At 39.1% G+C, this 25212-nt stretch overlaps 1 protein-coding gene across 2 annotated transcripts in view; it reads left to right on the top strand.

Moving 5' to 3' along the window:
• The window catches only part of LRRC7 (leucine rich repeat containing 7), a 108917-nt gene that overhangs the window by 32772 nt on the left and 50933 nt on the right, over positions 1-25212 (top strand). For both annotated transcript variants that reach the window (XM_060276820.1, XM_035122021.2), the window contains exons 6-9: positions 16310-16373; positions 17065-17139; positions 19547-19691; positions 21268-21340. In XM_060276820.1, coding sequence (XP_060132803.1) covers positions 16310-16373; positions 17065-17139; positions 19547-19691; positions 21268-21340 — 357 coding nt within the window. The remainder of the gene's footprint in view (positions 1-16309; positions 16374-17064; positions 17140-19546; positions 19692-21267; positions 21341-25212) is intronic.

The following is a 25212-nucleotide window of genomic DNA, read 5'->3' as shown; positions in this document are numbered from 1 at the left end:
ACAAGAATCCTCCTGCCCTCTCTGCCCTGTGCTTTCTGTGAGAGAGTAGCTTGATTTTATTTGTGTCCTCTCTTTGGAGACAGAAGAGGGATTTACTGCTAGTGATTTTTATAATTGGTGAAGCAGAGAAGATGGACAGAAGCTACTCAGTCATCAGTGGGCTGGTTTGCTGGAAGGCAGCTTCCAACATTCCTGTGACAAAAAACATGCAGAATACAAAACACTTACAGTATTCACAGGTATTTGCATTCAGTGCATTTCTATTACTAGAATAATCTCATGTTGAGAAATTACTAGCAAATATATCACAGTTTTATTCACTTTTTCTGCTAATAGAACTGATCAAAGATTTATTTCACAGGTTACAATACACAGTCTTAAGATTCCACTTTGTGTTAAGACAATATAGGCTTTAATTATTCTATCATCCACTTCAGCCTTGCAAGCTCTCAGTTGGAAACTCCATAATCTACTTTCCAAGGTCTGTGTTTCTTCTGGTAAAACTCCTGCTCTGAATATTTATAGTTTATCAAAGCTTCAAATTTTAATGAAACTGCCACTTCAAACTGAAAGTTTTAGGACATGAATATCCTTTTGATTTTCTAAATAAGATTAACTGCATTTCAACTGAACTAATCCTCAACTGTCTGATGGTTCTCTGTGGACTGTCAGCAGTTTTAACAACTTTTAAGAAATCTTTACATGCATTTGGAAAAATACAGTGGCCTCGATCCATAACACAAACTGTCCATGTGGGGAAATCATTACTGCATGTGCTTGAGATAATTATTTCTGGCATCAGCTCCTTGTGTTTCATTCTGAGTCCCTACCCACAATGAAGGGGACCCTTTGAAGGGATCCTTGAGATATCCACTGGAAGAGGGAGCTAAAAAGCTCCCATGTGAAGGCTGCCCCTATCATTAAACAGAGAAGATAACCTCCTCAGGCTAGGAAACAAGGAGGTGAAGAACAGAGCTCTTTGCACCCTAAACTATCTTGATGCCTCTGGGTATGGTGGAAGACAATGTCCTGTCATCACTGATAAATTAAAATGCAACTGAGTCCTCTTGGATTCTACTTGTGGAATGGAGGAACATCATTTTGTCCTTCATCTCAGGTAGCCCTGATCTAGACAAAAGTCTGATTAGGAGAAAGCAGCATTATAACATATCTTGGGAGCCTTGGAAATTGATGACTTATTCTACCTTCATCTTCAGTTGTGAAGACATTTGTTATTCACTAACATTTGAGAAAAAATACACAACAACAATGTGTGAAAATATTGTTCATCTTACACCTCACAGTGATACACTACTTCTGATATGAAGCAGAACCTTCTATAGGGCTGCTTGTCATAGGAAAATATTGTTAGTCATAGACGAAGGCTATATATACATAGATTGGGTGCTCACATTTTTGTCTCTGTAGCTTACGTAGCAACCTGGGCAAACCATTTTCTACAAACTTCATTGCTGTAGTAAAAATATTGAGAGAAAGCCTTGATGACACATGTTGTTCTTACATAGATTAGAAAAGAATGGCCAGCAGTAGAGATCTAGTGTATACTCAGATGTGGTATGTATGTGTTAAAATTATTTTTTCTTTACCCCCTTTCACCTATATTTTACTGAAGTATTTTTCACAGATATAATCGATGTAAATGTTTAGATGGAATAACTTCTTTTATCTTGTATCTGACAAATTTAATTTAGTTTTATATAGCATTATTTGTTATTATTAAAATTCGTATACCACCCCTCATCTGTAGATCTCAGGGCAGATGACAACTTAAAAATACAAGATAAAAACTGCAAATTACATACTAAAAACAAGAACAAATAAGGTATGAACCAATAACCCCACCCCACCCCCTCCCACAACACATTTAAAAGGGTATCAGTTGTTAATTAGCCCAAAGCCAAATGTAGTTTATTGGGAATTGTTTACCATGGCATAATTCTAATCAATTGGCAATAGATAGAAAATAAAAAGTAATGCAATATATTTTAAGATCAGAGAAATTAAATAACTCATTTATTAGTGTCTCTAGCTGCAGCTCAGCAAGTAGTTTTCTACCGCTTGACAGATTTGAGTAATTTCATGCACTGTTGAACTATTAAAAAGCAAAGAAGTACAATTATGAATTCTATTTCTCATTTAGTATAACTTCTTTATTCTGCATGATCTTGCACAGTGGAAACTGCAAATATTTTGGTCTAGAATGATGACCTTGATATTTCCTGTTGAAATAAAAATCAGTATTGAGATTTAATACTCTTGCAGGAGATTTTGTACTCTGGCATTTTACCATCAATATGTTGTTGCCAATATATTAATAAGAAGTGTGAACAAAAAGAATGTAAAACTCCTGAAATTATGATAGATTGTAATTGATCCTATGTCGTATGGATGTGGAACCAGCGGCATAACTTGCTTGCTAATTAAATGTGTGTTGGGAAAAGGTTTACCTGTTGATCATTTATTATGATTATTGGGTGCTATTCACGTAAATAGATCCATTATTGCAAGGACTTTTGATTATGCAAAGGAACTTCTCTCCCTCTCCTCGTGCACCCCTATGTCTTCCAAAGTCTGGAGCAGATTTCAAGAGGACATCGGAGTGCGCAGAGAGGGGAGAGAGAGAGGAAGTTTTGTTGCACAAGCAGAAATCCTTGCCGATAGCAAATTTATTTTGTTGGATATTATTTACAGCTGCTAGTGTCACAATAAAAAGGTAGCAACTCTGAGTGCTGTAAAGTTGTAGCCAAATGCACATACCACTTTTGCCAGGTTATTTGGATTTAGGATTATTTTTAAATACAGTAATTTTAGTAAGATTAAAGCCAGTTTCTTAAACATTGAATGAGAACTGACTATCTTTGTGCACATTAAACTAACTAAAAATGAGTTTGCAAGAAACTGGACATCACTAAAAAGAGATTTTGATGATGAATGCAATGTAGGGCCACTAATTTAACACTTAGGAAAAGGGATGGTGAACCTACAGGCTACCAGGGTCTCTGTGCATTCCCCTGGCATTCACACGCCTTCATTTAGGCACCACCTGACCTTCTTCAAGCCCTCTATATACGACTCTCATTATAACAGCAGCCAAAGCATAACAAAATGCCCTCTGCAGTATTTCTGTGATATTTGGCAACACTTTGGAAGTGTTCTGCTCACCTTTCTGCCGATGTTATAAAGAAGAAGCACTGCATGTCTAAAGTAGATAATTTGAATGGTGAGGATCCAAATGTCGGCAAGCTGAAGAAGTGACAGTGTTATGTTCCGTTCTCCCTATTTCCATGAGCAGATTTAAATGACCAATGGAAAGATTAATATTGTTTGTTTCTTGGGGTGCAAGTGTTAAAGTGAAGGACAGATGAAAATAACTATGGTGTGTGTGGTTGCAGTAGTAGTGGGTGGGTGGGTGCTGAAATGGTACAGAAAGAAAACATTTTTCTTTCCCCTACTGGCAGTGGGGTAACCCCCCATAGTTGATCTAGCCTGAAAAAGTAAGAGTCACATCTGCTACGCCAGCCACCTTTTGGTCCGGCCCCACCTATTGCTGAAATGAATCTCCTGACAGCTTTTCACCAAGATAGTGCAGTTCTTCCTGGTGTGGGAAGGAGAAACCATAAGCCAGAAGCGTAAAACCTTTGAAAATGCAGATGGCGAGTTTCCCTTCCAGGAACCATGAAGGTTTAGCACTTGCATAGATGAATCACTTGGGTAATATTACAGAAATTATGTAATTGCAATTTTATACTGCAGTGTTTGACATTTTCTCAGAATAATTTTAAGGCCACATTAGCTTTGTCTTTAGTCAGTTATGAAGAAAACCACCTTGTCTCTATTTCAGTAGCATGTTCTCTCAGCTTCTACTTTATGCACCATTATGGCAATATTATGTTAATAGAGAAGGACATTCATTCTGGATTCTTGGTTTCTGCTCCTGAAATTCATACTTCCTGGCTACAGTTATTTAATCTTTTTATTTTTAGGTTTTTCCATTTGTAAGAACAGATATTATTTCAGAAAGTGAACAGACATGCATAGGAAAAAGTAGTTATTTGGGTAATTTGGTCCAATACACTTAGGGCTTTTAAAGGGAACCAGCATTTTGAATTGTGTTCAGAAATGGGCTGATGGCCAGCACAGGTGGTACTGCAAGTGGGTGACCTGATCCTGACATTTAGCAAGAGTCAGGAGCTTTTGCAGCAGAATTCTGTTTTTGAATAGTCTTTGAGGGCAATGGCAGCCCGATGTACAGCATAATACTGTAAATCTGTTTGGATGTAACAAGTATATGTGTGACTTCTGTCAGGTCAACTACCCCAAACACAGGCTCAAATCAATCAATCAATCAATCAATCAATAAACTTTATTTGCATAGCCAACAGCCATAGCAACAAAATACATGCAATATAGAATTAATAACAACAAGGATAAAAAGATCATATGACTATGGTTGTCGTTTAAAAGGTAGCCCTTAGTCTCATTGCACCCTCGATAAATCATGATCACTGGTTAGGTGTTTTTGACATGTTGTTTAGGTTTTTTAAAAACAAAAACAAAACAATAATGAGTTTCACATGTGTTATACAAAATAGTTTCCTGTATGAGTTTTATTTAAAACTTAACATGCATTAATAAAGATAGAGCATGAGTTCAGAAAAAAGGGTGAAAATTAAGGAGGAAGTCAACTCTATACCAAGTCAATGGTATTTCCAAGTAGACTTGTATAGGATAGTGCTGTTAGAGACGGAATGAAATGGTATGGCTATGAGAATATGCAAGTGAATATTCACCTGTTTACTATGCTATTGATACTCATTGTGGGCAAGTGAAAAAGATAAGGGTCTCAAATAAAATGTAGACACTTCCTGTAGGCGATGCGACAAGTGGAGGAAAATATGCCTAACATGTCTTCACACATTAGACTTGTCTAATAGTAGTAATAGTAGAATCCCTGTTCTTGTAATGTTTGTATTTAGAACTTATTTACTTAATATTTCTTTATGATGAAATCTGATATTTAAAGCATTAGGAAGAATTTCAGTTTTCTTTGGGCATCCCTTTCAGTTTAGATAATCAATTTCACCATGTAAGGGTTCATTCATAAGGAAGATTAGCCACATTCTAATCACATAGTGGTGAATTCACAAAAGCAAACATTATATATAAGAGTCTGGGCTAAAAACTAAGATTTTACTTTAGTGCTCTAGATTACTTTCCTTCATGACTGAATGATATTATACAATCTTTGGAAGAATATTTACACTAAGTTGAGGTATTCAGAAAACATTTCCCTGCAAAGAATACTATTTGTCTCCTTTCTTTGCCCTTGAACTTGGGCCTAAATGACTTTAATCAAGCAGGAGACACCTAAAAATATTTTCATCACTCTCCAAATTAATTTTAAGTTGATTAAGTAAGAAGTGCAGAAAATTTAATTTCAAATTCTTTCCTAATGTTATAAGTTAGTGCTCTCTTAAGTGCCATAAGCCATTTGGTAGTTTTAGACACCTCTTCTACTCCAGCAGTTCCATCTTTTGGGCATTGAAATTGATTTTTCTCATCTTAGCATTTGAAGATCCAGAGTGTGCCCCTTGCCCCATCGCCTGGGAGAGTACAATGGCACCAACAGCAGAGGATGTGAAGGCAGCAGCTTTTCGAGCACCTGAAATGGCAGCATCAGGAGCATCAGCACGAATAGACTGTGTTGAGGTAGCTCTCCCACACTATACAATGAAACCAAAACAGTTTGGGGATACTACATGCTGATGAAGGCTGCCTTTTACTATATTGACCTTTATGCAAATGTTTGCTGTGTTTTAGAATATTCACATTTTCTTTGCATGGTCATGAGAAGAGAATCTGCCCATGCTTGAACTTCCTCTTAGACATACACTGGGCCAATTCCCAGGAATTTTATCAATTCACAGCCATACGTTTTGAAGATCAATATTACCAATTTGTAATGTAGCCAATGCAGCCACTGAAATAATAGTAGTATAATCATTAACAGAACCAACAAATTTAAAGTTGTGTTAGTTTAAATGTAGGAAAACTATAGGCAAGATGTTAATTTTCTATTAAAGCCTTTAGTCCTGTCACTTAAAATTGCTTCTGAAAATACTTTTTTCTTTCATAGCTATTTAATGACAATCATTAATGGCAGAATATCAGAAGATCTACTAATGCTTATTTCCAAGTCAGGCACAGGCATATGTCTGAAAGACATTCCGGGGAAGAAGCATGAGTGATTTGTGCTGTTTATTCCAATGTTTCAAGTCTTATTTGAAATCAACATAAATGCACATTCCGTTTGCCATAGGGCTGGTGGGAAAATGCATTGTACCTCTAAATCAGGAGAAGGTCCATCTCCCTCAGGGAATATGTGCATCTCCTTTCAGTAAGACATGGAAGATGGAGAAAAGAAGCCAAAGTCACTCAAGTTTATTCTCAACACTATTCTAGACTGTCTAAACTAGCTCTGATTTGTGCAGAGACAGAGGGATAAGTCCTTTTGATGTTGTTTTTCAACACAGGAGTGACTTTTAGATGTTTTCCTATATCTCTAAAGTAACTAATTATTTAAGTACGCTGTTGATTTATGTTCTTATGTTTGGATGATCTTCTGTACAGAAACTGCACTGTGTTTATAAAATTTTAAATAGGCTCTATTTTTTTAGTTTGTATTAGTCATAATGTCTTGATAGGAATTTATATATAGTATTGCAGCAGAGATACGGTATGATTCATTAGTTATGTGCAACTGTAGATGTGTTCACATGTATGTTTTTTTTTTTTTTACTGATTGGTGTACACTTTCATTGGCACCATTTGAAGTGTGAGTTCCAATATTCAGAATGTTAGATGTGTATGTGAATATAAAGTGTAGCAGTTTTTATATTTAAAGACAGGAATGGAGATCATATAGCTATTGCAGTGGGTGCATGTCGTTAACACAGAGAACTGTAAGCAGATTATATGTCAAATGATATGAACAACTTTTATTTTTAAAAATAGTAGAATTCCCAGTAACAAAAGGACCCATGTTAAAAAGTTTTACAAATAGAAATGACAAACTAAATCAGGTTTTAAGTACCTGCACAATAACTAAATGGTACTAGTCAAAACTGAAATGTGAACAGCATTTCAGATGTCTTCTAAGGGACCTTTTCCGCCCTCCTGCATCCCTGCACAATTGCCTCTGTATATTGGGAAGCATATCAGAAATGGGATATGACATATTTTCTTCAACTATGCTTCCAATCCACTACCAAAGAGAAAGTAGCAAGAGGCTGCTGTCAAGAAGGGACTTCAGTTTTATGACATTTTTCCCCAGATAGGCACTAACTGCAATATATTCTTGGAATATACAGTTCTTGCCCCTGGCTAAATAGGCCATTGTGATTTGAGGTGCCTCTCCAGAGAATGGTCATACCTGAGAATTAAATGTACATACTAAAATGATAAAGTGTGAACACAGCAAATGGATGCTTAAAATATCTGCATCATTCAGGTGCACTAAACCAGAGACCCAAGATTCTCTGCAATTTCCTGGGCAGGATTCAGCTAACAAGTCTGTCTAGTAAAAGGAAGTACAAGGGTGCTTGCTAGCACAGTGGGGCTTCCTCTCCATTGGACACCCTTTCATTGAAATTTGCTGGAGAGGGAGCCCAGGAGAACCCCAGAACAGCAAACAGGGGAGAAGAGGAGATTGTTCAATCCAGCAAGTTGAAAAGCTTGAACTGATGGGATGATTGCCATAGTGCTACATTGAATTCCTCCCCCTGTCAAGTATAAACTAATTGGCAAACCAATGTCTGATGTTGTGTAATTTGTTCAGTGACCATCACATGGGAGATGAAACTGATGAGCTTCAAGGTGAAATGTGAAGAAGCTCCTTGTCGGTTTTACCTTTAGCAATTGTTCTATTACACATATCTTCATCAAAAATCATAATTTTGATATCATTTTATTCTGGTGTTGGATCAAACTGCAAATCGAATACAGTGGTGCCTCGACTTACGAATTTAATCCGTTCCGAAGGCACCTTCATAAGTCGAAAAATTTGTACGCCATTGGAATGCATTGGAAATGGAAAAATTTGTAAGTCGAAGCAACCCTATCTAAAAATTCGTAAGTAAAAAAATCCCTATCTAAAACCGCCATGGTTTTTTTCCGGATGTCGAGACATTCGTAAGCGCGCGGCCATTACCCCCATTCGTAAGTCGAAAAATTAGGATGTCGATTCGTTCGTAAGTCGAGGTACCACTGTATGTGATAGTGTATCATTAAAGTGAGACTGTTTCCACTAATTTCAAGAATGCCTAGTATATAACTTTGTAATATGTTTATTTTTCCATATGGATATTATGATGCTTGTGCCATCTTATACTAATGAGTACATAGGATCTACCGACTTAAATAGCTCAAGATTAATATATAATGCAATATAATGCATATATAAGGATTCAAAAAATAATCTGTTGCAGACTCTGTTGTATTTTTATGGAATTCTGTTGTGATTATTGTATTTTGGAAAACCAGTAAGTGTCCAACAATGGATCACTCTTTCATATTTGTGATATTCCAGGAAAAAAATGTGTTCCAATCATTGAATTGTGGGAAGTAATTTGCTTTCTCTGTGACCTCCTTTTAAATTTATTATAATTATAAGTTTCACTTGGTATCTGTGCAGTCACACATATATGGGATCCGCACTTCCAAATACATCATTAAAAATAATAATCTAGAACTAGACTAGCACTTTAGTAGGGTGCCATCACCCACCCCACCGTTTGGTGTGCATTCTCAAGGGTATATGGCTCCTGCCTTCCCAATCATTTTCTTTTCTACAGGTACAGCTGCAACATAATGAACAGATTTCTCCCTGCTATTTCTTCATCCTCACATGGCAAAATAAATAGATGATTGCCACTTATTCTTTCTTCTCTTCTTGTGACTTTATTTTGTATTTATTCTCTTTTTACATTGTATGTTTTAATTTGTTTTGGTTTACTCGTATGTCTTGTGGCATCTCTCTCAGGAATGCTTTGATAGTGTTTCCTGCTTGGCAGGGGGTTGGACTGGATGGCCCTTGTGGTCTCTTCCAACTCTATGATTGTAACATTTTTGCTCTAAAGCTGGCTTTTCCTGCAAGGTTGCCCCATAAAGTGGTCCTTGGGATGAAGAAAGTTCCCCAACTCTGCTTTATCAGGTCCAAGAAAAGGGTTGAGAATTCCTCTTCAAGCATCCTTCACCTAACTTGGTCATTGGTGAAATTTACATATTGCACCTCACACTGCACATACAGATAATGGAGGTAGGAGAATGGATATCATAGACAGTAAATTGTGTTCCATAGTGTCACTGTCATTTTGCATTGCCAGCTACATGGTGTGCATATCTCAATATCAACAATTTTTGTGGGACAAGGCATCTTCCTTTTCTGGTTATCTTCCAAACAATGGAGGTGAACATATCTCAGTTTTCTAACAGGAAGCAAACAGCAAATCCACACTCCTGACTGTAGGTCAGAAGCGTTGACAAGAGCATCCATGGACATGCTTGGGTGCATTCCTTTTGACTGGTGTAGGATGCTAGAAGTATGGTTCAAAACTTACTATGGCTTAGGCTTTTTTAAAATGAAAAGGCAGTTGATGCCTTGGATAGAGGACAAAGGCTCTGCAATACAGCTTATGATATGGATTTGACAACACAACAGTATACAAGTTTTGCTTTGGTCAAGGTTTGCTTTGGCACAGGACCTCTTCCAGTCATCCTACCTCCCTAACTACAGAGGCTTCCCAGCAGACCTCTTTGTACTCTGTGAAGAAAAGCTTCTCAGTTGGCAAGTCATAATAATAATAATAATAATTTATTATTTATACCCCGCCCATCTGGCCGGGTTCCCCCAGCCACTCTGGGCGGCTTCCAAAAAAAACCAGAAATTCTAAAATACAGAAATCCATCAAACATTAAAAGCTTCCCTAAACAGGGCTGCCTTGAGATGCCTTCTAAAGGTCTGGTAATTGTTCTCTTTGACCTCTAGTGGGAGGGCATTCCACCGGGTGGGTGCCACTACCGAGAAGGCCCTCTGCCTGGTTCCCTGTAACTTGGCTTCTCGTAATGAGGGAACCGCCAGAAGGCCCTCGGAGCTGGACCTCAGTGTCCGGGCAGAACGATGGGGGTGGAGAAGCATCCTTCATTCAAGTGACATAAAACATCAGACTCTTCAAGATATCAGCTTTGACTTTCTCTTCAGCATTGTTCAGGACATATACCTGTCAGTGTTTAGCAAGTAGCTTAAGAGGTTTTTTGGTTGTGTGGTCTTCCGTCATTGGTCTTCCTCACTGACCAGTGAGTGGGTGCTTGCCATTTATGCACATGGGTTTGCACTTTCTTCCTCAAGACAGAGTCTTTCATTTTATCCCCACCTCTCCTCCTTTAGAGGTATTAATACTCCTCTAAATGGCATGGAAACCAAGCCTTCTGAGGAGCAGTTGAGGGAGCTGGGTATGTTTAGCTCGTGGATAAGAGAATCTTAAAATAGCCATCTTAAAATATCTGAAGGGCTGTTACATGGAAGATGGAGCAAGCTTGACCACTCCAACTTTAGATCAATTGGCCAACTATCTTGCCACAATGCTGAGTCTTCTTGACATCTTGGAACTCTGTGTAAATGTGGGGAAATCCTGTCTGGTATTAATGCACTTGCCTGAATTCATCAGAGCACTTTCCATCAACAAACATGCTTATCTTTAGCATGGAAGAATATTCTTATGTTTGCAACTATGGCTGACCATAGTGCTGAACAGCTTGCACTCCAAATTCAGTTTTTCAGTTACTTTGCTTCAGCTCAGAGCTAACCCCGTTTGCTATGAGCTTCTTACTACTTGTGATTATGGCACTTAATATTTAAGCTGCCTTTCCTGGTTACTATTGCTTCAGCTCAAAGGGTTACTACATCAGCTTTCTATGTTCATCTAGTACTACAGACTTGATGTTTAATCCAGGATGGATGATCCTCTGGAAGGGCTGTGCTGAACCCAGGGCTTTCTAGGCAGCTCCCCAGCCTTTGGTAAGTTAGTTTGCTATTCATATAGCCTGCTCTTGCTCACTTTTTTGTATAGCCGCTGCGTGCAATCCATTAGGAATTGAGTTGTTGTTGTTTAGTTGTTTAGTCGTGTCCGACTCTTCGTGACCCCATGGACCAGAGCTTGCCAGGCACTCCTGTCATCCACTGCCTCCCGCAGTTTGGTCAGACTCATTTTGGTGGCTTTGAGAACACTGTCCAACCATCTCATCCTCTGTCGTCCCCTTCTCCCATCTTTCCCAACATCAGGGTCTTTTCCAGGGAGTCTTCTCTTCTCATGAGGCGGCCAAAGTATTGGAGCCTCAGCTTCAGGATCTGTCCTTCCAGTGAGCACTCAGGGCTGATTTCTTTCAGAATGGATAGGTTTGATCTTCTTGCAGTCCATGGGACTCTCAAGAGTCTCCTCCAGCACCATAATTCAAAAGCATCAATTCTTCGGCGATCAGCCTTCTTTAGGAATGCCCTTTTGAGTGTGCACACACTGGGGTAAGCAGCCTGCCAAAACACTAACCTAGTTCAAGAAATCTAAAAAGCAAGCCTTCACAGGCATATAACCTGTATGTCTCTGCACAGATCACCCATTGAAGAACTACAGTTACAGATAAGCAAACTGTTTGAGTACCTCCTGGCTGTGTGTGTGCTTGTGTGTTAATGTCAATTTTTAACAAACTCTTTGCCTCCTAATATCCTTCTTTACCTGTTGTGGGATTGTTCTTCTTGAGTTGAAATCAAGATACTGTACATTATATCTCCCTGATCCACTGAGCTTGAAACTCTTTCAAAAATAGAAATAAGATTAGGCTGGTATGACTTGTTTTTGAGAAAGATGTAGTTCTTAGTAATCACAGCATCTTTTTTCGAGTGTGCACCTTTCCTTGTATCGGTGTCAAGCTGACTAGTTGGTAGTTGCCTGGGTTTTCCCCCTTTTAAAGTTGGGGACCACATTTGCCTGCCTCCTCTTCCCAGGGACCTCACCTATTCTCCAAGAATTCTCAAAGGTTATAGACAGAGGCTCTGATATTACATCTGCAAGTTCCTTTAGTACCCTCAGATGTATTCCATCAGGCCCTGGAGATTTGAATTCATTTAAAGTAGCTAGGTGTTCCCTTGCCGACTCTTCTCTTTTCTTGGGCTGAAGCTTCCTCTCTGCATGATTTTTTAGGTTATCACCAGGTTGGGCACTGTTTTCTTGTTAATTTCACGCTTTGTCATCACTACTGCTGACAACATCTCACCATTAAACAGTATGTTATTTCTTCTACACACAAAAGTATGATAGAAAATTACTTACTTCCTTCAGCAACTTCCACATTGCTTTCTGCCTCCAGCAGAAGCCAACTGTCATAGAATGAGTGGGTGGCCAGTGCTGTGGACTATTCCCATACCTGTGCAATTGTGATCATCTTCCCATGAAGTCTTGAGATCCCTGAATCCATACATATGCATGCTCATTACTGCCTCTTCTATGGCAATGATTCTATACAGTGGAACCTCGGTTTACGACTACCTCTGATTAAAAAACCCTCTATTTATGAACACCGCGGCCCCGGAAGTGTTTACATCTTGGTTCCACGGCATCGGATGCGCAGACGTGACCTGCGCAGCTTGCGCATGCTCAGAAGCAATCTGCACAGCGCCTGCGTGCGTAGAAGCGCTCTATCGGCGCTTCGCGCACGCGCAGAAGCATGCCTTTGGCGAGCGAATGCGTTGCCGAGCGAACGCCTCCGCGGAACGGATTGTGTTCGCAAACCGAGGTACCACTGTATCCCAATTCGAAGAGCAATGCCAGCATTTCGTTGCATTAGTATAGTGGTAGTTATTACTTAGGTGCATGCCTTATGTAAGGCTGTTCCATAGTGTTCCTGAATTTCTATAACACAAAAATGGTTAGAAGGTTCAAAAGGTTATAAGCCGAGGGGAAAGCAGTTACCAGACCATTTTGCAATTATAAATGACAAATGGAGTATAAAACCCAGATTAATTATTTAAAGTGACAAAATGCCTAGCTCAAGCCATGCTACCATTGAATTTAAGTCTCAACTTGACAGCAACACACAAGGCTTTCAAAATAATGAAACGAAATGGCAGAAGTAGAAAGAGAAATAGCACTCGTATAACAAATTTCAGTTGATATATTGCAGGCACAAATCCAAAATTGTTAATAACATGTTACCCTTATGAAGCATCTTATTTCAGGTTTTATTCATTCTGTAGGTTATAGAGGAAGCTGACAAGATACTTGGAGAAATTTGACTGACAGTTTGCTTGTCACATGCCTGTCCCTCATGCTTGATTAAGGCTAGCCATAAGAACCTTGTTGGTCTGCTTTTAGCTGTGGTAATTGCCTCAGAGAAGGAAGTTAACATTTAAGGAGCAGAATTTTATTTTTTTAAGCTTTCAAAGAAATAAAAATATTGTTCTGTGCTGTCCCTTGAACAACGGAAATTTCAAGACTCTCTTTTACAGCATCAGTTTCATTTTTGAGGAAGGTACACAAGAGGCATATGATATTTTGGTTTTCTGTTTGCTATTTACAAGTATGGGCAGATTATACATTACTCTGGAAATGTACTTGGGCAAGCAGAACTAGATTCATTAAATATATCAGTCTTATATAAAAAAGTACCCTTGAAACTCAAAAATGTTTTCCCCCCCTCAAGCCAGTCATTGTCTGTTAATTAGTATCCGTTGTTAATGATGAAACTACTCCTAAACAAAAGACAGTATGGCTCACAAATTCCTTCATGATTTATTTTTAGTATTCACAAAGGGAGAAGTATTAATGCTGTAACATTGTGTCTCTTCTCTGTACTATTTATAAATACTGACTAATTTGCAAAATACGTTTTCAAAATATAATGACTATATAAGTTGAGTACAGAGGGATCAATGTGATATCATAGCTAACAATAGATGTTTCAGCTCATTAAGGATGAAACTATAAATTTGGGGGAAACCCATAAATGCAATGTTACAAAAAAAAAAAAAGCCCAACCTGTGAAAATGTATTTTATAAGGTGTAGCTTATTCCTTTAAGGGAGGCATACATCTACAATGCTTGGTTAATAAGAAATATAAACAAACTGAGATTACCCAGTCAAACCCAATTAGTAAGTTTTTAGATGGGTGCTTACTGACAAGCGTTTGTGTGGGATTGTTATCACTCACACATGCAAATTTTTCACAGCACCTATATGAAACTTGCTACCAGCTTTCTATTGTTTTTATAATTTTTATTGTCTGTATAGTGGGCATTACATTGCTTATAAACTTTGGGTAGTTTAATGCTAGGCACTTGGGTTTAATTGACTTATCATTGTTATTTTTAATGAATGCCTAATGTCCTGAATGGGGTAACTGTTTCCCTGAAGGACCAGGTGCGCAGCCTGGGAGTCATTTTGGACTCACAGCTGTCCATGGAGGCGCAGGTTAATTCTGTGTCCAGGGCAGCTGTCTATCAGCTCCACCTGGTATGCAGGCTGAGACCCTACCTGCCCGCAGACTGTCTCACCAGAGTGGTACATGCTCTAGTTATCTCTCGCTTGGACTACTGCAATGCGCTCTACGTGGGGCTACCTTTGAAGGTGACCCGGAAACTACAACTAATCCAGAATGCGGCGGCTAGACTGGTGACTGGGAGCGGCTGCCAAGACCACATAACACCAGTCTTGAAATATCTACATTGGCTCCTAGTACGTTTCCGAGCACAATTCAAAGTGTTGGTGCTGACCTTTAAAGCCCTAAATGGCCTTGGTCCAGTATACCTGAAGGAGCGTCTCCACCTCCATCATTTTGCCCGGACACTGAGGTCCAGCACCGAGGGCCTTCTGGTGGTTCCCTCGTTGCGAGAAGCCAGGTTGCAGGGAACTAGGCAGAGGGCCTTCTCGGTAGTGGCGCCCGCCCTGTGAAACGCCCTCCCATCAGATGTCAAAGAGAAAAACAACTACCAGACTTTTAGAAGACATCTGAAGGCAGCCCTGTTTAGGGAGGCTTTTAATGTTTAATAGATTGCTGTGTTTTATTTTTCTGTTGGAAGCTGCCCAGAGTGGCTGGGGAAACCCAGCCAGATGGGCAGGGTATAAATAATAATAAATTATTATTATTATTATTATTATTATTATTATTATTATTATTATTATTATTATTATTATATTGTTTTTCGCTTTACCTGACAGTTGACTGACTGGCTGGGTCAAAGCAATATGTGAAATTGTGCCTCCCCACCTCTTTACTCTTTACTCCAAATCACACTGCTTTTTAATCTTCTTAGAGTTGCCAGGCCACTGAAGGGTGGTGACAAAGATAACTTTCACTTGGCAGAATTCTTTTTATAAGAATGTCATGCTGGATCAGACCAAAGGCTCATCTAGTCCAGCATCCTATTTTCACATAGGCCAATAAGATGAGAAACTTGCAAAGAGAGCCTGAGTACAACATCATTCTCCACTCTTAGGATTTCCACCAACTAGTAATAGAAGCATGGCCTTTATAGGACTCTTAAATAAAAGCTAATATACTGTTCATTTGAGAAACTTATTCCATTTGCACATGTTTTGCAACATGCACTCTGATCCAGCATTTCCTTGTAATTGCTGGAGCTAGATTGTGCATATGAACCCCCTTACCCATAAGGGCTTTCCATCTTCAGAACTGAATCTTCCATTTAAACAAATTGGGACCATCCTGTATGCCTAGGAATGCTAATCAGGCTCCTAACTGTAACTATGGAGACTTCTTGCTTACGTTATGTAAGTAAGTTGATAGTTACACGACTTTTAGAAGACATCTGAAGACAGCCCTCTATAAGTTTTTAATGTCTGATGTTTCATTGTGTTCTTATATCTGTTGGAAGCCGCCAAAGCGGCTGGAACAGTCACATGGGTGGGGTACAGATAATAAAATAATAAAAAATAAAAATATTAAAACTGATTAAAAGCAGCTTTAGGGAGATTCATTTATCATAGTTTATTGTAGAAGTTGCTGTTCATATTGAAATAAAAATGAATTCCTTCATTAATTATAAACAATGTGACAAAAAATATTTGTTGTCCTGTCTAATATGTTTTTATTCTATCCAATATGCACTGTCTACCTCTAAAATTTAATGTAACAGCACATGCAAGCTTTGCTACTATGTATAGTATAATTGCAGTAAAATTGTAACATTCTCATTACTGTATTATCTTTTGTTTTTTACAGGTCAATGCACAAACTGACACAGCTAGAGAGGCTTGACCTAGGCAATAATGAATTTTCTGAGTTGGTAAGAAAAACCTGTTTTAAAAAGCATAACAAAACATGTCTGTTCAGCAGTGTTCAGTATATCAATGCAATTTTCCTCAATTCCCACTATGAGAATCCTGCTGCATGCAGAAACGAGTAACTCTACTATTTTGCTTTCCATACATGTAAAAGCTGCATAGGATCCTGCTTTGCATTGGTAATACAGTAAAAGGAATTCATGTTGAAATATATTATGTCCACAGACAGGGATAATAATGAGGGTGTACAAATAGTAAGTCTCTTATTTGTGGCACACGATACTCTGGATTGTGTGACTTATTATGGGGAAGGGTTGATAGATATGTAGGATCTCGCTTCAGACACCAGCAGCATCACAGAAGTTGTGAGAATAAAAGCCTTAACGCCTAATACCTGACAGTTCAGAGTTTCTGAAATACTAAATCGGCCATTGCTTCTCTGTGCTGCTTCTTCTCAGTGTTAATTGATCCATCCTGGTAGATGGATTCAGATCCAACCACACTCAGAAATGTGACTTATAAGTGATTATTGTGTTAAATATTACAAGTACAACCTTAAAGAAAATGATGATCAGATTAAAGAACTATAGGGTTTTTTCCTGATTTTGTTTGCAAAAGGTAATCACTTGGAAATAATTAAAATATCATTTGGTTTCCAATAATGTTAAATTTATAAAATATACTTTTTTACAGCCTGAGGTTCTGGAACAAGTACACAATTTAAAGGAATTATGGATGGACAATAATTCGCTTCAAACACTGCCTGGGGTATGGATATTGTATACATTCATGTGTTGTTTAGTTTCATTTCTTGTTAATATAGGGAGATGCAACACTGAACATGTTTTCAGACAAGGATACTAACATAATGTTGCATAGTAATTGTAAATAATAAACTTACATTGATCTGTTCTGACACTACACAACTCTGCAAAATTTCAGTTACGTATATATTTCTGTTATATTTAAACATATTTGAAATATGCTATTTCTTTAACAGGTGATGGGTTTTCAATTGATCTAAGTAGCATAAGGCTCTCAGAGAGTCTTATTGCTGCTTATATATGAACAAATTTTAAAAAATATTTCTGTAGCATGCCTCATGCATTTCACTACTGAAGGTTGTCTAGCTAACAAAGCATCTGCTAATCTGACTCTCATTGCTGCTATTTCTGAACAACTAGATCTGCTACAAATAACTTAAGATACCATATCATAATATTTCTAATCATTCTTCTGTGTAGAAGAAGAGAATGCACTCCAGCAGCAGTGAGACACCTTCTCAACAAGGGATGAATACTGCTTATAGACATGCTAGTTGCAGATCACCAGGGCCGGCCCTAAGGCAAGGCTGGGTGGTGCACGGCGCCAGGGTGCTGGGCCGCCAGAAGGGCACCGCGCTGCGCCCGCCAGACAGCCGCACTGGGGGGCGGGGGGGAGCCCTGGAGGGATCTTCGTGCCAGGGCACCAGATATGCTTAAGATGGCCCTGCAGATCACACACATTTAGAATGGTTTTGGGGATGACAGCCAGATGAGTATATGATAACTTCTGCGTTCATATGGTAACACAGGATCATGATGTCTAAAGGGAAAAGTTGTTCTAGGAAATAGTACAGTGAGAATGTGCAGCCCCCTTGGATTTCTGGTCCTAAGTAAAGCACGTACACACACGCTAGGAGCCCTACCCACTGGACTCATGGTTTATCTCTATTTTGCCTCCTCTTACAGTTTTTCTTATCTTCAGCTGTCAGTTTATTGAGTTTGGCATGAAATAAATCACAATAGTGTGAATCCAGCAGCACCTAACTCCATAAGAAAGGCACTTCTGCTTATGTCAGTTCTCTCCTTGAGCTTCAGCCCTCTCCCCAACATATCCAGTGCTGTTGTGGAGGGGCCCCTTTTTTTGTAAGCTGAAGCAGGAAGAGGGAAGTAGGGAAGCTATAATCTATGAATGGAACTCTGATCAGTGTTCTTAGGATCTAACTCAATGGTTTTAAGAGAATTTTAATAAAAGAATTCTACTTCAAGCACACAGAGTAAATTATCTTAAGGCAAATTTCTGTGCCATAACTTAAACAGAGGATAGTGTTGTCTGTACAGCTTTTGCCTAGCCTATAGCACATAAAAGTCCATTTTCAATTTAAATACTACAGTATATGCTACAAAAATGCCTTTGGGTAACAACATTGCTACTTCAGCTCAGTATAAGAGCACTCTAGTTCACTTGGCAATGTGATTTAGTGCTTGTAGAACTTTTTCAAACCCTTTAAATGTATTTATACATACTCAAAGTACAGTAAGTGTTGGATTCTGTTTCATGTATTCATATCTGTTTGATGATTAGCAGTGTCAGAGTTGACAGCTCTTAGACCATCTGTTGTGTAGTGCTCAGGTAGTTCCAATCCAACAACTGAAATTCATGAAAGGATCACACAAAGGAATGGTGCAATTCAGTAAAGGATCCGTGTGCAACATCCTTATTTGCTGCATAAAGAAACTGAAATATTCTTACATTTAGGAAGAACTATTCACATGTGTCTTTATAAATAGCACTAATGATTTTCACTGATATTTTGAGAGCAGCCTAAAGTCTGTGAAATAGGCAAGATAAGTATCTGAGTTGCATTTAAGGGCAGCTCTATGCAGAGCCCATTGCAATAATCCAGTATGGAAGTTATGGGGATGAGAAATAGCGGGGATGAGGGGTCTGTGTGTATCTTCCATATCCTTGTCCAGACATCCCTTTCGGTTTGTTAGCTCACTGCTCTGAACTCACATTTGTTGATTAAGCAAAGGTAGTGGGGTGAACTGAAATATGGGAGGTATGTGTAGGCCTTCCAGTTCCTTGCAACAATCTGTGCCACACTCTGTGGATGCACTTATACCAAAAATTGTTCTGTTGGGATCCTATCTCGTGTGAGTCATTGGGAAGAATCATACCCTTACCCTTTAAGTAATGATCATTGTTGCAGTGTCTTTGGATACCAGTTTAGAACAGTGGTTTTTCTAGCATACTTGACCAACGAAACATCAGACCAGATCACTTTTGCTTCTGTAAATCACCAATACCTTTCTGTTAACTTTAATTTCTAAATATTATTGCTGTTAAGCATTGATGCTTGCTACAAAATGTGAATCTAACCAACAACCTATTCTTATGTGATGTCATCAAGCCTATAGGAAGGTTAAAGCAGCTGGTGTACTTGGATATGTCAAAAAATAGGATAGAAAGTATAGATATGGACATATCAGGATGTGAAGCCCTGGAAGATCTACTGTTGTCATCCAACATGCTACAACAACTGCCAGATTCTATAGGTAAAGAAAGAAATGTTGGCTAAATGTGTGGTTATGTGTGATAGCTTGTTGCTAAGAAAATGGGTTTTTGTTAATAAATGCTGGTTTGGATTCAAGGGTCAGTTTCTTCTGAATCAAGATTAAGATTTCTCTGCCTCCGCTATCATTCATTATCTTGTAATTATTATTAGCAACTTTATCTCTAAAATAACATACTGTTTTTATATTAAGAGTTAAGAATTATTTGAAGAATACAGGTATAAAATTTTGAAGTTTTACTTCATAATACAGAAAAGTGTTCCTGGTCACATTGCCTTGCACCACAGTTTTATGTGTAGAAACTCATCTTTGAATATGAGGTGCAATTATTTTTTAATGCTAGAATCTTTCCACAGGTGTCTTTTTAACTATAATACATGTGTTAGGGAGGTGGGTTTGTAATTTAGCTTCCTGCTATGAATAAATACTCTGGAATGACTTTTCTCACATTACATAAAATCCATGTCCTCAGGCACAAATGTGAAACTTCATGTGCAAAAATACAAAATAGCAATCCATTGTTAAACTGCATGACTTGTATCTAGTGCTAGTTCTACTCAGAGTAGACCTACTGAAATTAATGAACATGGCTGACTTGGGCACATTAATTTCAGCGGTCCATATTCAACTAAATTGTTGCATGAGGAAAAGCCAGTGCAAGGATTTATGATAGCACAGTAAGAATCCCCCCTCCCCCCTATCCTGCGCCATCACTAAATCTAGTCTGGAGGGATTAGAACCCCCCCAGAATAGATTTAGGGGGCTTTGTGGGGAGGAGAGAAAAGTTTCCATGGCACCAATAAAATCCTTGTTGCTGATGGAGCTTTAGCTACCAATGCAATAGGTCTATGAAGACCTATGCGGTTTTTGCAATTAGAAGATACTGTACTGTGTTTGCAAATTTAGGGATTACATGAGAAAATATGTTTGAAACAACTGCATAGCCACCTCTGGAAGAAGATTCTTTTGAACTGACCAGGAATCCTTTATTTCAAAAATACTATTTATTATTCCATTTATTTTGTTACTTCTGGCCGCAGAATAGGCACTGGCCGCAGAATAGGCACTATGACCACTAGTATTGAGAGTTGAAAAAGGGGAGTAAAAGGTAAAGGTACCCCTGACCGTTAGGTCCAGTCACGGACAACTCTGGGGTTGCGGCGCTCATCTCACTCTATAGGCCGAGGGAGCTTTTGGGTCATGTGGCCAGCATGTCTAAGCCGCTTCTGGTGAACCAGAGCAGCGCACAGAAACGCCGTCTACCTTCCTGCCAGAGCGGTACCTATTTATCTACTTGCACTTTGACGTGCTTTTGAACTGCTAGGTGGGAAGGAGTTGGGACCGAGCAACGGGCGCTCACCCCATCGCGGGGATTTGAACTGCTGACCTTCTGATCAGCAAGCCCCAGGCTCTGGTTTAGACCACAGTGCCCACCCGCGTCCCTCTGAAAAAGGGGTGTACTTCACAGTAAAAAAATAATTATAGGGAAAAAATATGCTGCTTTCAATGTCTAACACATCTCTCTCTGTGTCTCTCTGTCTCTCTCTCCCTCTTTCAGGGCTCTTGAAAAGGCTTTCAACTCTAAAAGTAGATGACAATCAACTCACAATTCTCCCCAATGCCATTGGAAAGTAAGTGGTAGAAGTTAATAGTTTTTTCTATCTGCAGTATTTTATAGCACAATCCTATATCCATAATTACTTAGAAGTAAATCCCACCGGATTCAGTGGCGTTGTACTCCACCATAAGTGTGCTTAGAAGCCTTAGTGTCAAATTCATCCTACAGGGCATTAGTTACCCTGTTTTCCACTTTAGTTCGATGTACAGTGGTGCCTCGCAAGACGAAAGTAATTCGTTCCGCGAGTCACTTCGTCTTGCGATAATTTCGCCTTGCGATAATTTCGTCTTGCGAAGCGCGGTTTGCTGCGGCAAAAAACAAAACAAAACCGCAAAAAATTGTCTTGCGAAGCACGGCCATAGAAAACTTTGTCTTGCGAGTCACCAAAAACATCACAAAACACTTTCATCTTGCAAGTTTTTCGTTGCGCGAGGCATTCGTCTTGCGAGGTACCACTGTACTTAGCAATAAGGTTGTTTTCAAGACAAATGTGTATTTTCTGCCTAAGGAGGAAATGGATGCTTAACTCTTCCTGGGTGGGTGCCTGTTGCAGCCTCTCATGCTTAGCTGCCATCCCCGGGCAGTGAGAACAGAGTGCACATGTCCAGGCGGCCGTTAGGGGAATTCCCTCTGGCAACCTGGACATCTGGCTTGAGTTCCTGTTGACTGCTGCATCTCAAATGGGCCAATCAGTGGCCTCCCTATGAGGGGGGGGGGCTCGCCAACTGGTAGGGCATTGGCTGTACATGTGCCCTCACAGCTGGTGAGTCATAAAAGCTGGGGGCACTGAGGAAATAGCTTTTAGCTTATACCAGGATGTTGTCTTGCCTGAGTTTTATCTGAATGTCTAAGAATGATCTTTCCACATCCTGCCCATCCATCAAGACTTAGCCTTTTATATGGATAGGACAGCTGTGTTTCAACATGATCCTTTTCTTTCCCATGTGTTCTGAGGGCTCTAGAAAGACTCTACCTGTGTTGACTCATGGCCTCTCTTGTTGTTTTATGTAAGCTATAAATTTTGCTATGGGCTGGCATAGCTCCCAGTACCAATGGGAGTCCACATCTACTTTTACAAGAGCCGCAGCTTTTCAAAGAGGAATTTCCAGCTTCTTTTGCAGGCATCATTGTTTGTCAGGCATGATGCTTTGGATATTTAGGCTTGGGCAGGTACCTCTTTTTGATGGGCTGTGTTGAGCTCAGCAATAACTAGTCAGTACTTACCCCACCTTGGGGTAAATTAGCTTGCTATTCTACCATGTGTGGAACTACACAAAGACCCCAAAGAAAACAGGCTGTTTGCCTGCAACTTTAGTTCATGTGGTCATATGTTCACTCAAACAACCCACCCTTTTTCATACCTGCTGTCACTCAAGTGTTTTCTTATATAGCTGCCATCCATTAGTATCTGAGAGGGAATGTAGGAACTGTACCCCTTCAACATGTGCTTTGGGCAGATTTCCTGCCAAAATGTTTATCAGAAGTTTCAGACTTTGCGCAGGTACAGAACTCCATATATGTGCCTGCACAAATGACTACTCAAGGAGCTACAGTTTAAGATAAGCAACCTGTTTTTCTTTAAGTATAATTGATTTCGTTTGAAGAACTGAGCACATGCTTAAATCTCTTCTGTTAAGATCGATGGGAATTACAAGTGCTTAACTTGAGCTGTGCTGTATTCATAGTGTTCTTTTCTGTTATACAAAAATTTGAAATGCTTTCCAAATACAATACCTGCTTTTTGTGGGACATGTGGGGGATAACTTAACAGCCTACTCCTTACAGCTTCATTGCCTTGTGTAGTGAGTAATAAACAGACAAGGGCATAACAGCAGCTACATGTTCTGGTAAATAAACTGTTACTTTCTTGATCTATTTCCATTGCAGCATAGGGAAGGAATCACTGTACCACTCTTAAACCTTAACTCAGCTCCTTAATTATAAAGTTGGATCAGTTTTTTAAATTGAAAGTGTAAAAATAATATAAAATTCAAAGACTATCAAGAGACTTTAAAATTTTCCTTACTAAGTACAGTTACAGCATAAATTTAACAACTAAGTATAAAACAATAAGTGTTCTGTAGAATCATATTTATTTATAAATAATAGCTTTGGTAGCATTTTCCAGATGTTTAGCAGGAGCTTAATGAGTGGTAATAAAAAACAGATACATAAATTACTACTTTATTGAGATAATAGCTTTGGCAGACAGTGTTTTGTTCTATTTTTATCATTTGTTTAGCTGATGAGAGCTTTGTAAGATCTTCAGTAAATGTATGTTGCATCATGTAAACTGTCATATATGAATATTTTCATATACGATGCAGCTTGGACTGTGCAGAAATTGTTGCAAGAAGAACCTTGCTTTTCAGTGATGTGCAAGTTAAAACTATTTAGGTTGAAGATTTTTGTTGTCGTTTGATTTAAATTTGCAGTGGAAATTTTACATAAGGTTTCTCTTTTATGAAATGATTATTTAAATAATTTGGGTGGGATGGGACAATTTAAATAATTGGGGAGGGGGAGCTCTCAATGAGTCACAGGTGCAAGCTCATGAGTGCTACCATCCACAACTGTCTTCCACACATTTGCAAACCAGTTTTCTTAGAATTTGAATCCTAAAGGTATTTTTTTTAGCTTTGCTCTGTTAGCTGTTCCTGCAGCAGCATCGGATCCAGCCATAGGAAAGTGGCAACCAGGCAACAGAAATCATGCATAATGGGATCTAGTAGGGTTTTTTTCCTTCTCTTTTATAATCCATATTTATTGATACTTGTCATTTTCATATTTGAGAGACATATTCAACTGTGCAAATAGGATTTTCCTCCCCTTTAGCTCCGTAGTTCTCGGTGCAGGAGGGGCAGGGGCAGCAGTTGAAGGCGAATGCTGTTGCATCCACAGACACAATATTAGATTGCTCCCTTAATGCTTAAGTAATGAAGGATTTTGTGATAGCACTTTGCTTCAATCCTGAATGCCTTTGCTCTGAGCAATACGTGTTTCCACAGAAGCACATATAAAGTTGCTTTATACTGAGTTATACCATTGGTCCATCTATCCCAGTATTGTCTACTCTGATTGTTGATGACTTTCACAGCTGTCTTTCTCAGTCCTGCTACCTGAGATCCTTGAACTGAAGGTGCCAGGGATCGAATTCAGCATTTGGTTAGTGTGGATACGTTTGAAACGCAACATTTCCCCTCTTGCATATATTCTGCACTGCTATTCTAGGAACTGGTGGCAGCTGAAAGGGAATTTCAATAAGTGATAACATTTCTTGTCTGGCTGTAGCATCACTGAAGGTGCAGCATGATCATTTTGCCAGGTGGTCTACTAAAGCACAGTCACCTATGTCTACATCTTCTGTCTGCCCAAGCCTAAAGTGGATCTGGGCCAATTTGTCTGAATGCTGCCTTTAGAAATGATCACTTCCTCTGGCTTGAATTACAGCTTGGCAGCCGCAAGCATATAATGAAAAGCCTAACAAAGCTTTCAGCTGTTCTCTTTCCAACCCACTTCATGAATCACTGTGCAGTTCTCAAGAGGATGACACACTTCAGTCCTCCAGGCTAGTGTGGTCTAGTAGCTAGTTGCAGGGGGGATGTGTGGGGAACCAGATGGGCTGTGGGTTGTGGAGCAGCTGCCTTTAGATTTGTTCGTCTGAGGAATGTCGAAGTAAATAAGTGAAGGCCGTATTGGGCACTTGCTATTTTACTGTTGCCAATAAATTTATGGGGGAAAGCTTTGCTCTTGGTCATTTGTAAATTCTGTTAATGAGAAGTCTGTGTGTACCCCCTTCCCTCCTGTCCTGAGTAGTTGGTAGCCAGGTTTATACCTGCTACATATGGAAACAGGATTTATTGAAACAGTTTCTTTTTAATTCAG

This window comes from Zootoca vivipara, chromosome 7, assembly GCF_963506605.1.
Source record: "Zootoca vivipara chromosome 7, rZooViv1.1, whole genome shotgun sequence".
Taxonomy (NCBI): Eukaryota; Metazoa; Chordata; class Lepidosauria; order Squamata; family Lacertidae; genus Zootoca; species Zootoca vivipara.
Note: the sequence above shows the minus strand (reverse complement) of the source record. Positions and strands in the feature narration are given on the sequence as shown.